Source organism: Tasmannia lanceolata, unplaced genomic scaffold (genome assembly GCF_043159265.1).
Source record: "Tasmannia lanceolata isolate RefF3 unplaced genomic scaffold, GAP_Taslan_0.1 ptg000018l, whole genome shotgun sequence".
NCBI lineage: Eukaryota > Viridiplantae > Streptophyta > Magnoliopsida > Canellales > Winteraceae > Tasmannia > Tasmannia lanceolata.
The window spans coordinates 19,806,700-19,820,793 of record NW_027518695.1 but is presented as its reverse complement, the minus strand read 5'-3'; the positions used below and the strand labels follow the sequence as shown (position 1 = coordinate 19,820,793).

Sequence of the window (14,094 nt, the reverse complement as noted above, 5' to 3'; positions counted from 1 at the left end):
ACTTTCTGAAAAAGACTGAACTATAGGGGCTTACACCATATTAAATCTCATATAATCAAGATTGCTTATTTGCACTAGGGATTTTTCGACATGCCTTGTACCCTAAAAAGGTCAGAGATAGAGAGAGAGAGAGAGAGAGAGATTTTGTGACAGGTGGAGATTTTTTGGGCATGCTTGTAAGCTATTTTCAACCGTCTAATGTAGAGAGAGAGAGAGAGGTTTTTGTGACAGGTGGAGATTTTCTTGGGCATGCTTGAAAGCTATCTTCAGCCCTCTAATGTATTTCTCAGTAACTACAGTTTCTAAATCAGCCCTACAAAAAATCCAAGTAATATTTTTATTAGATTCGTATACATCCTAACAATTACAACCATTTTCATTTCATTTAAACCCACAACGGCACACTTATCTAGTTATCTTCATTTGACACACACACTTATTGGTTCAGTTTTTTCCTTTATTAGACGGAGGGAGAGAGAGAGAGTCACATACGTACATGTATGTGTGCATCAATACTGCTGATTTTTTGCCTATATAATCAAGATTGCTGATTTTTAGCAGAATTTTTCAACATGAGTTGTATACTAAAACCTGTACGGGTATGGCTCTTTAGCTTAAAGTCATGGGTGTATTTTGATTTGTAGAAATTCTAGTTGCCACGTAGATTAAAAGCAGGATGGGGAGGCTGTCCACGTCACCATGAGCAATGACACCCCCATCCTGCTATATTATAATAGATTGATTATGGGGTCGATTTATCACTGCCCTAGATTATTAGATAGATTAGGCCTTGTTCGTTTGAGATTGTGGCAACCTATTGTGATTATTGGACTTCAAATTACATTAATTATGAGTCCAATAATCACAAGTTGCTGGCCCAATCGGCTGCCACCAAGGTTTAAAATTTCGGTTTCCGTACCGGTTTCCGTACCGGTTTAAAATTTTGAAATTTCGGTCGAAATCTGGTACAAAAATTAAAATTAATATTTTATTCAATATTAAATTTCGGTCGAAATTTCTGTAAAATATTAAATTAATTTTAAAAAAAACAGAATTTTTGGGTCAAATTTCAGAAAAACAGAAATTTGGACCGAAATTTCGGCCGAAATAAATGGCCGTTTCAGATTTTGGTGGTTTCGTGTCGGTCTCCACCGAAATGGCTGCCACAATCCCAAACGAACAGGGCCTAAGGGATTTGCTAGGGACTATCACAGAAGGCATTTGAAGGAATGACTGTTGCATGAAAGAGCAGCCACATAGGCTCACTTTCAACAGATTTTGTGGATTTGCTAGGGACCATTGCAGAAGGCATTTTGCTGAATGGCTGTTGCAGGAGAGAGGAGCCACATAGGCTCACTTTTAACATATTTTGTCTTATTGAGGAGCCACAGAGGTTCACTTTCAACATATTTTGTCTTATTCATGAGGTGGCTGCTCTCTCGTGCAAGAGCCGTCCCGCGAAATGCCTTGTGCGATGCTCCCTAGAAATCCCTTGTATAAAATACCCTCTAATGTTTTATCTTTTATGTATTCTATTAGGGGTATTTTAGTAAAAATAAGCAATATGCATTTTTTGTAAGGATTTGTATCACTCCAAGCTCGAGTCACCCTCTCCTGTTCTCTAATCATTGACCCTAAGTCTCTAGCACGCTCACCGCCAACGTTGCGACTCACTAATGGATGATTTGATTTGAAATGGATCGTTCTTCATAGGAAGTAGGAAGTAGGAAGTAGAAACCGAAGAACACTCCGAATCCGATCTGATAAGAAATTTAAATGGATCATGAACATAGGTGGATCCTTTGTCACCACTCCTATATATACACTAATGGGGCTGTCCCAAGTAAAAAAAAGGGGCTATTTTGTCACATCCCCATCAAATATCAAAGCAACTTTGCATAGTGCTCGACCTAAAGACAAGGTCACTTGATGAATGGTTCTGATCACCAATAGTGAGCCATGTGTACGGTGGAGATGTGAATAGGTCACAATTGGGGATATGCATGTCCTAACTATTGGAAAAAATTGAGAGTACTGTTGTTGATAAAAAAACAGAAACTTGTTGCTTCAAGGCGTGATATCACTTTCCTTAAGACAAGATTCACCTCCACCAGTAGTGTGCAAAGGGGATCCGCGAATTGCCTCCATGATATAATGAAGCCTACTAGGGAAGCCCTACTAATGTTTGATGACGCGTAGCACTAGCGGAATCAAACCCGAAATGCCCTTCCGAAATTTCAAACCTTAAAGAAATTTCTAGATACTGTTTCTGCAGAAAAATAGTATGTAGAAATACTTGGGAATTTTGTAGGAGTGTAGAAGAGAGTGTAAAGTCTGTCAGAATTGCCAATTCGTTTTCCTGTTATGAAATGACTGAATTCTGCACATTTTGTAGACCACCTAGTGTCTTTTCAGTGTGAAAAACACCTTTGCGTATATGTGAAGTGCAAAGTGCGCCTACAAAAGTGCCAATAAAGCGCCACTATGCGCCCTATAGCCCATTGCCCACGCCGTGGGCGCGCGTGCGCGTGTGCGAACGGTGCGTTGCACCAACGCACCGCGGGTCCAACCATGGGTTCAACCCAATGTGCAATCAACAAGTATCAGAGAAGTGTAGTGCTTTATAAGCCCTTCTCTTTCCTTTCTCTCATCCGGTAAGGGACTATCTTTTCAACTACACTTCTACATCATTTTGTAAAAGCAAATATTTCCAAAAAAATATTTTATTTTTCCCAAATGCTTTTGATAAAACATTTTTCAAAATATTAAAACATGCAAAATACATGATTTTGAAAATCCAAAATCACTAACACTAACTCCTTGCGAAGGGAGAAATTTGGAAATGTACACAAGGAAGTAGAGACTAGAAAGTAGAAACACTTTGGCTCAAACCAAATCATTCAAAAAGGGTAGAATCACCCTGACTATTATTTGACCAAATTACCACTCCACCTCTTCTTATTACAAAAATATCCCTTGTTGGGAGTATCCTAACATAAGAATATAGTCATCTCACTAAATCAAGGGAAATGTTATCAGCACTACAGTATTTTGACGAGGCACTCCTCACTTCATTAAAAGTACGGTACGGACCACACCATAGGATGAACCAAACCGTCCATTAGATGGGCCACAGCCTAAATAGGTTGTGCCTCAAAAATCATTTCCATAGGTTGATCCTAACCGTCCGATCTGAATGTTAGAGGGTTGATCCTAACCCTCTATAGATCGGAGGGTTAGGATCAACCTATGGAAATGATTTTTGAGCCACAATCTATTTAGGCTGTGGCCCATCTAATGGACGGTTTGGATCATCCTATGGTGCGGTCCGTACCGTACTTTTAATAAAGTGAGAGTGCCCTCATCAAAATACAGTAGTGCTGATAATATTTCCCTATGAATCCTCCTTAGATTGCCCTCATTACAGATCCCCTCTAACTATACAATGATAAGTGAAACTGCTAAAAACAAATCATTTTTCTCCCCTTCTTAGAGCTCCCTACCTAGTTTTTTTTTTTTCTCCTTAGGTTTTTTTTTATGTCATCTGTTTTGTGTTCTAAATATTCCTGATAGGGTTGGGTTTTTGCGCCCTGTAGTAATTGAAATCCATGATCATCTGCACACAATGGATCCAAATTCAGTTCAATCCACTCCCTCTATTGAACAAGATGAGTGGGGTAATCCCTTTTTTTTTGCCTTTTTTCTTTTCTGTTTTTGAATATTAAAATGTCATTGATAATTTAAGTACATGTAGAAAAACCCTGATTTGGCTGTTTGTAGAAGAAACCTGATTTGGGTTTTTGATATTAAAATGTTATTGATAATGTTTGTATTGTATAAAATCTGATTACATGTACAAAAATCCTGATTTGGGTGTTTGCAGAGGAAACCTGATTTGGGTTTTGGATATTAAAATTTCATTGATAATGTTAGTATTGCATGGTATCTGATTACATGTAAAAAAATCCTGATTTGGCTGTTTGTAAAAGAAACCTGATTTTGGTTTTCTGATTTCACTTCTAGTAATGTTCTTGTTTTTATTTTCCTATCTTGTGGGATTCCAATACGGTTGTCTTTGATTTTAGTCATGATTCATTTGTTATAATGTTGGATATTATTTAGAATCTGGTTCTATTTGGAAAAACTGATTTGGTTTTTTTGGGTAGAACAATCCTGATTTTGGTATTCTGCTTTTGGTAATGTAGCGCTCATGTGTAGATATCATGCTCTTGTTGATCCCTACTTTAGTTTTCTGGAAATAAATGAGTGGCTGTGGGAGAACCTTAATTTGGGTATTTGTAAAAATTCTAAAATGGGCATTAGATTTTTGTTCTGGTGATGTTCCTGAATTTGCCTTATTGTTTTGGATATTATGATTATATTAAGAGGCAGCATGAGGTCAAAGGATCAACTTTTTACAAATCCTTTGTCATGGGTATGCAGATTGACAAGAAGGAGCTAGCCACCGCCCCCGGTTTGCTAGCATCATGGGGTGCAGTGCGACCCAACTTCCTTGTATCTTATCTATCTTGGGTTGCCCACCCTGTGCTTGGAATGGCCATCCATGACTTTGTCGTGGTGGAGAGATTTAAGGGAAGGTTGGCTGTGTTGAAGAAGAGACTTCTCTCATTAGGTGGCAGGATTACTTTGATGAACGGTAGTTTTTAGTAATTTTTTGATCTACTTTGCCTCCCTCTTCAACTGCCGGATTCGTGGGGTCAAAATGCTTGAGGGCATCCAAAAGAACTTCCTTTGGAATGATTTAGAAGAGCACAAAAAGCTGCCATCTCGTGGATAGGAGGGTTGTTTGCTTGCCCAAGAAGGATGGGTGGGTGGGATCAAACGTCTTTAATTTATGAATCGAAGTGTGTGCATTGCTGATTCCTTTGATGGCGAGGAGGATGGGATTTCTTGGAAGTTCCAATTTAGAAGGAACTTCTTTGACCATGAGATTGAGGCCCTAGTTGAGCTCATCAACTATTAGAGAGTACCTATTTGCATCTTGGTGGGAATGATGGGTGATTCGGGGATCAGATTCCTCTTGCCGTATTCTCTGTCAAATCGTTTATGGATACCTTGTTGGGAGGAGTGGTGGATGCACTCTTACTACCACTATTTGGTCTTTCCACGTGCGAACTTTTGGCCTTTATTAGATTACCTGCCTTGACAAGATCGTCATGATCGACATCTCATCAGCGGGATGCGCTTCATCATTGATTGATACTCGATGTGTTGCATGGATGCGGAATTCATCCATTATCTGGTTACTCATTGCAGGATCACCTCCCAACTTTGAGATTTAGTCCACTAGTTATTTGGGATATCGTGGGTGGTGCTCAATACAGGTAGCAAGTTGATTGAGTTATGGAGTTTCTCGCCAGTCTTTCAAGGGGAAGGTACTGTAGAATTATGCATCTGCAGCTCTTTTGTGGGTTGTTCGAAAAGTGCGCAGTAGTCAAATTGGAGGTTGATCGATTGAGTAAAAAAGAACAAATCTCCTCGTTATGTTTAGCCAGGAGTGGTAAGAACCACTATCCCCGTCGGTAGTCGCCACTCTGTAAAAGGTATTGATTAAAGAATCTCTTATAAGTGAGGGTGGATTTTTTCCAGCATCAGAATTGAAGATTTTCCAAAGAGTCAAGATTTTTTATATGCAAAAGTACCCACCTAGATGAGGGCACCGGACTACGTGAAATCTGGGGAAAAGACGATAAAACGTCACATCCCTTACCGAAGCTAACAAGGCTTTCAAAGGGAAAACCCAAACCACTCACCTGATGAAAGCAGTGATCTTTAGCTGCACCCCTGAGTGGGCGTCCATTGCCTCGGTTTTTTGTGGTATCTAGCTAATGGATGTCCGTAACCATTGGGACTTTCATTGCTTCTCTAGAGTGGTTAGGGATGTGCCTACCCACAGGTGGACTCACCCTTCACCTGGATACATCAAATTGTATTTTGACAGCATCTGCATCAGTAACTATGGATGTATTGGCATTGGATGCATTATTAGGGACCGTAATGACCAGGTTAACTCGGCCTTTTTCGGCCATGGGGTGTTGCAGTCTCTCTCGATGTGGAGGTGATGGCGTTGTGGAATTCGTCGACCATTGTGAGTCTTGCCATTTTTAGAGCGACTCAATGTAATTTAATGGACTTAGATAATCGTTTATCCGTGGTGATATGCTTTTGAGGAGGTCCTTGACCAGATTGACGGGCATAGTGTTGCATTTCAGCATTCCCTCCGTTTGGCAGACATGGAAGTTGATGAGCTCGCACACAACGATGCTTCTTGGGAGGGGCTCCTTGCTAGGGAGGGACACTTTCTCTCTTTGAGACAATGATTTGAGTTTTCCTTTCCCTTGTTTTTTTGTTCTTTTTAATCTTTGTTGACCGCCTTGGTCATTAATGGATTGTAACTTTCCTCCTTTTGAATGAAGTTTCACCCCCATTCATAAAAAAATGGTCCTAAAGTAGATGTCGAATCCATGTACCCTATGCATTGAAGGAAGTCATGCCCTTGTACTCCTCTTCTGACTGAGTATTATGGCTGATTTCCAGTGCTGATTTGAGTATTATGACTGAAGAAACAGTATACAATGAAGAACATGCCATGCCATCTACTGATTTTGATTTTTCTAGATTAGAGGAGTTGGATCCCATGTTGAGTCATTCTCTGCGAAATCAAGTTTGGACAATTGGATTTTTTCTGTTAGAATTATGGGATATGATCAGAAAGAACTGACAGGGGCGAACTAAAATTTTATCATTAGGTGTTGAAGGAAAATTCGAAGTCGATAGTTTCTTAGCAATCTGGAAAGGTTTGCACATCAGTATAACATTTTTCGAAGGGAGTTGGATTACCACAAGTTGTTAGTAATAGCTATCTCGGAAAAAACAAGTTGTTAATTGAAGATGCAAACATCCCGTGCAAAATAATACAGATTTGATTCTATTATATAACTGATTATCCCATACACACGTGCAATCAAACTCCACCTACAGATCAAATCTCCATCAAGATTTTAAAACTCTGCCGTTCTTGATCGTTCTTCCTGGACAGTTGTTGTAACCGCGATCCAACCACGACTTCATCCACGATCGTTCCAACCTCGGCACTAATACATTCCGATCACGTAGAAAGAAACGAAACGATAGAAAGAAATAAACCACAAGGTGCGCACACCGAGTTTTATGTGGTTCACCAAATAGCCTACATCTACGGGTGAGATTATGATTTTCACTATGAGAAAGCAAAATACAAGGATTACAAACAATGGATTAGCTCGAAACCCGCAAACTGCAACTCTTTTGCTTTCTTCTAAACCAAGAAGGTACACAACCCAAGAGAAAAACAAACGGTACACAACCCAAGAGTAAAACATTCTCAATTTGTCACCTCATGTGAAATTCCCTATAGGAAACACTCACTTTTTTCTCTCACCACTCGCCACTCACATGGTTGTGGATTTTCCTCTCCTTTTATAGACTTAGTTCTCTCTCTCTCTCTCTCTCTCTAGGAGACCTAATCTAACTCTCCTCTCTCCTAGTCCAACTAGGATACAACGAGGCAACACGAGAGAGTCCCGCATAGAGTGGGAAACAAGACAAAAAAAAAAAAAAAACTCACACCCACACCCAGAGAGAGAGAGAGAGAGAGAGAGAGAGAGAGGGTTGCATGTATGTTATGAATTGAAGCTATACTAGAATCTTGTTTTTGCTCTACATTCCCCTTTGATTCTCTCTCTGGGTATTTTGTGGCCTTCTAGAGATGGGAGGGTAGAGTACATCTTTATATTGTTTCTTTGTAAAGCTCATAAAAAAAAATGTATGTTATGAATTATTACTGTCTTTTCGTTTGTTTGGATATTCTAGGGGTAGGTATTCGTTCATAGGCATGGTATGCATTCTAATCTCCTTTTTTGTCCAATTTGCCCCGTTTTTTTTACTTTATTTTGGGGTCCCCTTGTATTTTTTATCATTGAGGAATGCTAGTAAGCCTAGTATATTCTCATTGGGATTAATTACCACTTATCTTCATTACATTATCCGATTGCACGTGATCTCAGTTACATAGGTAGTTTTTGTGCTGCTAGTTCTCTTCCTTTGATTTTTTCAAATGCCCATCATCAAACTAAGGAATAGAAAGTTACAAATCATCTTGTCTTTCAAAAAAATATGTTTGTTCAAAACTATATTTTGAGATTTTGAGCCCTTAAATTGGTCTTATGTTCCAGATACTGACGGGTTCGTGATCCCGAGCTTGACAGTGGGAGAATCCGGTGTGAGTAAGCCGGATGTGCCAGAAGTGTCAAACCTAAAACCGCCTTCTCCTAAGGTCAGCAAATGCTCTTTTTTTCCTGTTGGAAAGCTTTAAGATCATTAGATACCTTTATTCTCGTATATAGAAAGCCTGGATGGACTCCCCCATTTTTAGCCTTGGATCCCTTTTAATCCTCTACATTACTCTTCAGCAAGTCATTAAGGACGAGGAAAAGATCTACTTGGGACCGCACGGGGCCCCACCTTCTCAAGGCAAGCAACAAGAGCTTAACGCTGCTGTCCGTAAACAGCGGCTCAGGCATAAACTAAAGGAAGCAGATAGGAAATTCACGGGCACGGGGAGGGAAAATAAGATGGAAAACCTGCGGGAGCTCGTGGGAAGTAAGGTAGGTGTTGCCATGGCAAAGGGTTCTCCTCGCGATTGGCTCGATCCGCATTGCCATGAATCTCATTTTGAGAAATATTCTCAGTGAAAATCTTCAACTTGTTCAAGTCGACTTTATTTACTGTTTATTTTTAGTATCCTGGCTGGACCATTTGCTCTTTTGGCGGGCAAGATTATTTATAAGATTATGTATCAGTTTCAGAAACCCAATATATTTTTACTGAGATCTTTGATATCATCATGTTGCAAATATAGATTTTTCTCTGCTCCTAGTCCTTTTGGGAACTGGGTTTTCATGATTAGGTCTAAAAAATGTTTTATGTACTCCCAAAAAAAATGTCAGCATGAGCTGTTGTGCAGATGTCTTGCATCCTGACGGACTAATGTGCTCGCCGCGCACATGAAGTTTTGGTTTTCGCCAAAGTGTATTTCGTTCCTTTTTCTCCATGTAGTGGCATTGATGTATATAAGCCACATATTATGGTTTTGAGAAAAGAGGTTTTCTTTGTATTTTCTTGGCTAAGAAGAGTTTGTAACCCTAAAAGTGGAAAGCTCTTCTCCCATGGATGTAAGTGCTTCGTTTCTTGACTTTTTGCCACACTCAGTGTTTGATCCTAGTTGAGAAGGCGTTTCTCGGTTTTCCACTGTCATTTCTCTCTTCATTTTGAACCCTTTAGCGCATCAATCTTCTTCATTCCACCAGATTCTTTATATAGAGGCTTGAGGCAGTGATGAGACTTTGATTATTGACTGGACAGATTGAACTTATCAGATTTTATTAAAGCCCACCAAGTTAGATAAACCCCAGATGTTGCTTCCCATATTTTTTGGATTGCCATTATCAAAATATGTTGAGTGCAAAAATCATCTCCCACTGCCGAAAAATAGGGTTCCTTGAGGGCTTTTTTATCTAAGTTTTACTGTCGATCTTTTCAGGCCTTGATCAATTGGATGAGAGATTTGCTTGGCATGTCATGATATTAGCATTTTACCTGAAAAATATATAACTCTTGGTCCATTGACTCATTTCATGGGAACTCCAGTGGTTGAGGATTGAAGCATTATATTAGAGTAAAACAGGTTCTGTTGGGTGAGGTTTGCCATAATTCACCAAAACTAGTAGCTTTTTTCTGGAAATTTTTTATTTCTTAAAAAAGCCCTTCAAATAAGACTACCCATGGTTGCCATTCGAAAAAAGAAAAAATCAAAAACAGACTACCTGTTTTTTTCGTACTTTGGATTTTTTTTTTTTCAAGGGAAATTGTTTTTTAGCGTAGTCAGATATGCCATGTCCTTACAGAGTAGTAGTCAGGTGGTTGGTAAAAGAATAATGGAGTTGTCTTTAGGCAGTCTTCAAGTAGAATTCCCAAAGTATTGTGGGAAGTTAATGATACAAAGACGTGCTTGAGCCTCGGCTTTTTTAACACAGCTATCCTAATATTGCCATGTATACCTTTTACAGGAACACTTTTGTCATTTATAATAATAAAAGAGATGTTTTTGTTATTAAAAATTGGTCCTAATGCATTGCAGATAAGTTGCTGGAGGGCTGTTTGGAAGCTCTTTGGTAGGAGTGTTTTCCTAGTGGCTTTTAGAAAGAAAAACCATTCAAATCCTCCTCGAATTATCCAAAAGCTCAGCTTTACTAGGTATTATTCTTGATTTTGAGGTGCCATGGAGACTACTAGTAGACTACTTACATGGTTGGTTATGCTGGCATCCATCTTAAACTTCACTAAACAACTAGCAAAACACTTTTAAAAGCAAGAATTTTTTTGAGGCAAAATCCTTAACTTCATAAAACCACTAGAAAATGCAGCATCTTCTACTTTCCCCACATTCTACTAGCCCTTTACATGACAACCAAACAATACTTAGCCCTGTTTGGATTGTATGAATTTCCTGGAAAGGTTTGAAAAGGAAAAAATTGTCTAGAATTTTACTCTTTTTCATTGTTTGACCACACATGTAAGAAAGTAACTCGAGCCACCCCAACACTATTCGAATTTTATTTATAGAGACCTTCAACTTATGATGGCATCCCTCTAAATAAGCCATAACCATGTTATGCTACTCTAAATACACCCTTTTTCCCCTTAAAATGGGCGTAAAATAAATTTTACACCCATTTTACCTCGAAAGAAACAGAGTAGGAAATAATTTTCTGCTAGACATATATTTCCTGCAATCAAAACAGGGCATAAATATGACTGAAGGCATTGTCAAGGCAAACAAAACTAGTGAACTAGTGATGTCTACTATTTTAAGATGTAAGAAAAGAGAAGAAGGAGAATCCATTTGGACATAGAATTCTAGCAATCAAAATAGCTATGAAGGTTTTTGAGTACAAACTCAAGATTCCACCATTAAAAGTTTTCTTCAAGCAATCAAAACAAATGTATGAATAAAGATATACAAATTTGTAAGTGGGATAGTTGAAGATTTCTTTGTCATCCATTGGACCCTTGTGTACAATCAATCATCTCACAGGCACCTTGATCCAACCATTAGCAAAAGCAATGGCTAAGATCACAAAAGGTGTGGACATTCCAAATATGACTATGTACGGTAAGGGTGTCATCATGGGGTTCTCTCCTTCCCTTTCTCCTGCAGTTTGCCAGTATCTACATTGCAACATATGGAACAATTATGCAATCTTATGAGGCTAATACTTGATGTGAATGAAAATTAAAGATAGGGAAGATCAAACGTTGTAAAGAGGAGGAAATCAGGATAGAGTATGGGTATATGATTTCCAATCAAATCTCTCTGAAAATTCATCCATTGGTGGTTTGTTGCTGGTGCACAGCAACATGTAGAGAAATCTCCTAAAATGGTTAGGCCAATTAGTTTCCAGATCAAGGGCGGAGGGTGCGTATCACTGATCACTGCTCCTAGTCTCCACCAGTTACACACAACAACTTAAGACAACTATCCTCTCACTTGGTGGGATATTTGTCTAGCCACCTGATGAGTCACACACCAAGCTGATTCATCAACTTATGAGACATAACTCATTCTCGCCCAAAAATCCTCAATCTAGCCAGTGAAGTCATATATGCTTTCTTCCCCGATTCAATATTCCATGAATTGTTGAAAACGAAACGCGGTTCATCAAAATTCAACATGTAATAAACCAAAAGATTCAAATGAATCTTCAAATTAAGGAGTTTTTAGCTCCCAAATATCCAACTGACCAATTAATTCCGTATAACGTACTCTATATTTTTTACAAGTAAGCAATAGCCATTGAAGTTTCCCAGAATTTTTCGCAAACCTCTCTAAGATAAATAGTCTTTTTGGTAAAATTCTAAATATCCAGTAAGTCTATGTATCTTATTGGTCAAATTGAACACTTCAAATTCAACCGACCCTTTATCTTGAGTTTGATTAAAATACCCATTTTGAAATAAGTTCTATATAAAACATTAATTATAAGGGATTTGCAAGGCAATTAGTGTGTGGCTGCTCTTTTCTTGCAAAAGTGAGCCACGAATTGGCTTTTCCGCAAAATTGCCTAGCAAATCCCTAATTATAAATATAAATTGAGAACATAGCCATACTATCTACTATCTACTATCGAATAGTGAGTCATTAGACAAGGAACTAATTCATGGTTAGGTTGATAATTTTTTTGTTTCCCTATTTGGATTGAAGGAAAATTCTGGAAAAGGTTGGAAAAGAAAAATATTTGTAAAATTTCCTACATTTTTTACCCACAAAAAAAACATTACGTGAACCAACGCTATTCAATTTTTATTTAGAGGGAATGGTAATGTCCCTCTAAATTAATCATAATCATATTATTTCTCTCTAAATTGAGAAAAGAAAATAATTTCCCTGAGAAAAAAATTTCATGAGAAATATTTTTCTTTCAATCCGAACAGGGAACGAAACTTGGAGGATTTGCAAGGTAGGCCTTCATATACACAACCCACTTAATTCTTTTTCTAGCTTGAGAGAATGAGTTAAGAATTTCATTGTCCGAGCACTTCAACATTTTTTCCATATTAGTTTTTCTGGGTATTTGGATTTGAATGATAAAAGTTCATGGATCGAAGATTTCAAGCACTAATTCCTCATAAAAATAAAAAATTTCACTTGCCAAGAAGAGAGAAATCATGAAATATCAATATATCAAGGAGAAGAAAACTTACTGTTCTGGTTCTTCTTCTCTGGTGATGAACTTCTTCTCAGCACGTTTGAGATCTCCATCTCCTCCACCTACAAAATACAAACACTCCTATGTCTCATGAGAAAAACCCATTTGTTCAATTATCAAGAAGAAAATATGTTTTTGTGCAGTTTTCATTACCCAATTTTGCATGGATTCTGGTATGTTGAATCCTTTTGGGGAAATTAAAGTGGGTTTGAGAGAATGGAAATGGTTTTGGGAGGAAGGCAGGTAAGTTGGGAGAAGAAAGAGTCACCTTAGCCATTTGTCTTTTGACCAATGTCTGGTAATCCATCAGATAACTTATAGGATATGGATAGAGGGACATAGTTTCATGTGGTGTCCAAACACCTCTCTCTCTCTCTCTCTCTCTCTCAGACCCGAAAATAGCATGGGTTGGGTTTAGAAATCATGGGTCTTGGTGGTTGAAAAACCCAACCCAATCTTGGGTCGGGCCGGGTTTAAATAAAAAAAAAAATGGTGCGACCTGAAACCCAACTCAACTCTTATAGGCATGATATGATTTTCTTAAACATCTCTTAAATAACATGCCAAATTATTTTCAAGTATATTGATATATAAGAATAATGATATGGAAGCCTATTTGGGACCAAGAATGCTACTGAACAAATAGCCTCTTCATGTGTTAGAAATCGTGTTCCTTTTTTTTTCCGGGGTACAACTCAGGTCGATTTTTTGGGAATTTGGGTTGAGCTTTTACCTTAAAATCGGGCCAGGTTCGGGTTGATTCCTATTCATTTTTTAGCAGAAGCTCAACCCGACCTGACCCAAGTTGCACCCCTACTTTTGTTCCTTAAAATGGCAAAACTACCCCTCCTATGCCATGTGGCATGCGGGGATTTGTTTGGTTCCATTCCATGAAATAATTGTTAATAGGGATTTGCTAAGCGATTTCGTGGAAAGCTATTTTGCGGTTGGCTTTTGTATGAAAGAACAGCCACACAGGCTCGTTTTTAGCAAATTTTGTCCTATTCATCTAATTCATCTCGCGTGACTGTTCACACTTGCAAAAGCCAGCCGCGAAATGGCTTTCCGCAATATTGCCGAGCAAATCCCTTGTTTTTATTCATTTGATATGATGTGAAAAAGTAGTTTATGTCTTAAAATTAATGCACTATGACGACTTAAATTTAGAGATTTTTGGTGTGAAGATTTGTTGTTTTCTACCCTCTTTAAAATTAATCATATACTAAGCTAAACATTAAAATCCCGATTCAACCCAGGAAACAAGATT

At 38.3% G+C, this 14,094-nt stretch overlaps 2 protein-coding genes across 2 annotated transcripts; one reads left to right on the top strand and one right to left on the bottom strand.

The window, feature by feature from the left end:
* Window positions 1-3,420: 3,420 nt before the first annotated feature.
* Window positions 3,421-8,903, top strand: LOC143850915 (Na-translocating NADH-quinone reductase subunit A). Its single transcript, XM_077360202.1, has 3 exons — window positions 3,421-3,677; window positions 8,235-8,335; window positions 8,472-8,903. Exons 1-3 carry the CDS (start codon window positions 3,626-3,628, stop codon window positions 8,751-8,753), a joined length of 435 nt encoding a protein of 144 aa, XP_077216317.1. The 5' UTR covers window positions 3,421-3,625; the 3' UTR covers window positions 8,754-8,903.
* A 2,059-nt stretch (window positions 8,904-10,962) lies between these two features.
* Window positions 10,963-13,204, bottom strand: LOC143850916 (uncharacterized). The gene is made up of 3 exons (XM_077360203.1): window positions 12,981-13,204; window positions 12,823-12,889; window positions 10,963-11,289 (listed from the first exon to the last, which is right to left on the bottom strand). Exons 1-3 carry the CDS (start codon window positions 13,165-13,167, stop codon window positions 11,145-11,147), a joined length of 399 nt encoding a protein of 132 aa, XP_077216318.1. The 5' UTR covers window positions 13,168-13,204; the 3' UTR covers window positions 10,963-11,144.
* Window positions 13,205-14,094: the final 890 nt, after the last annotated feature.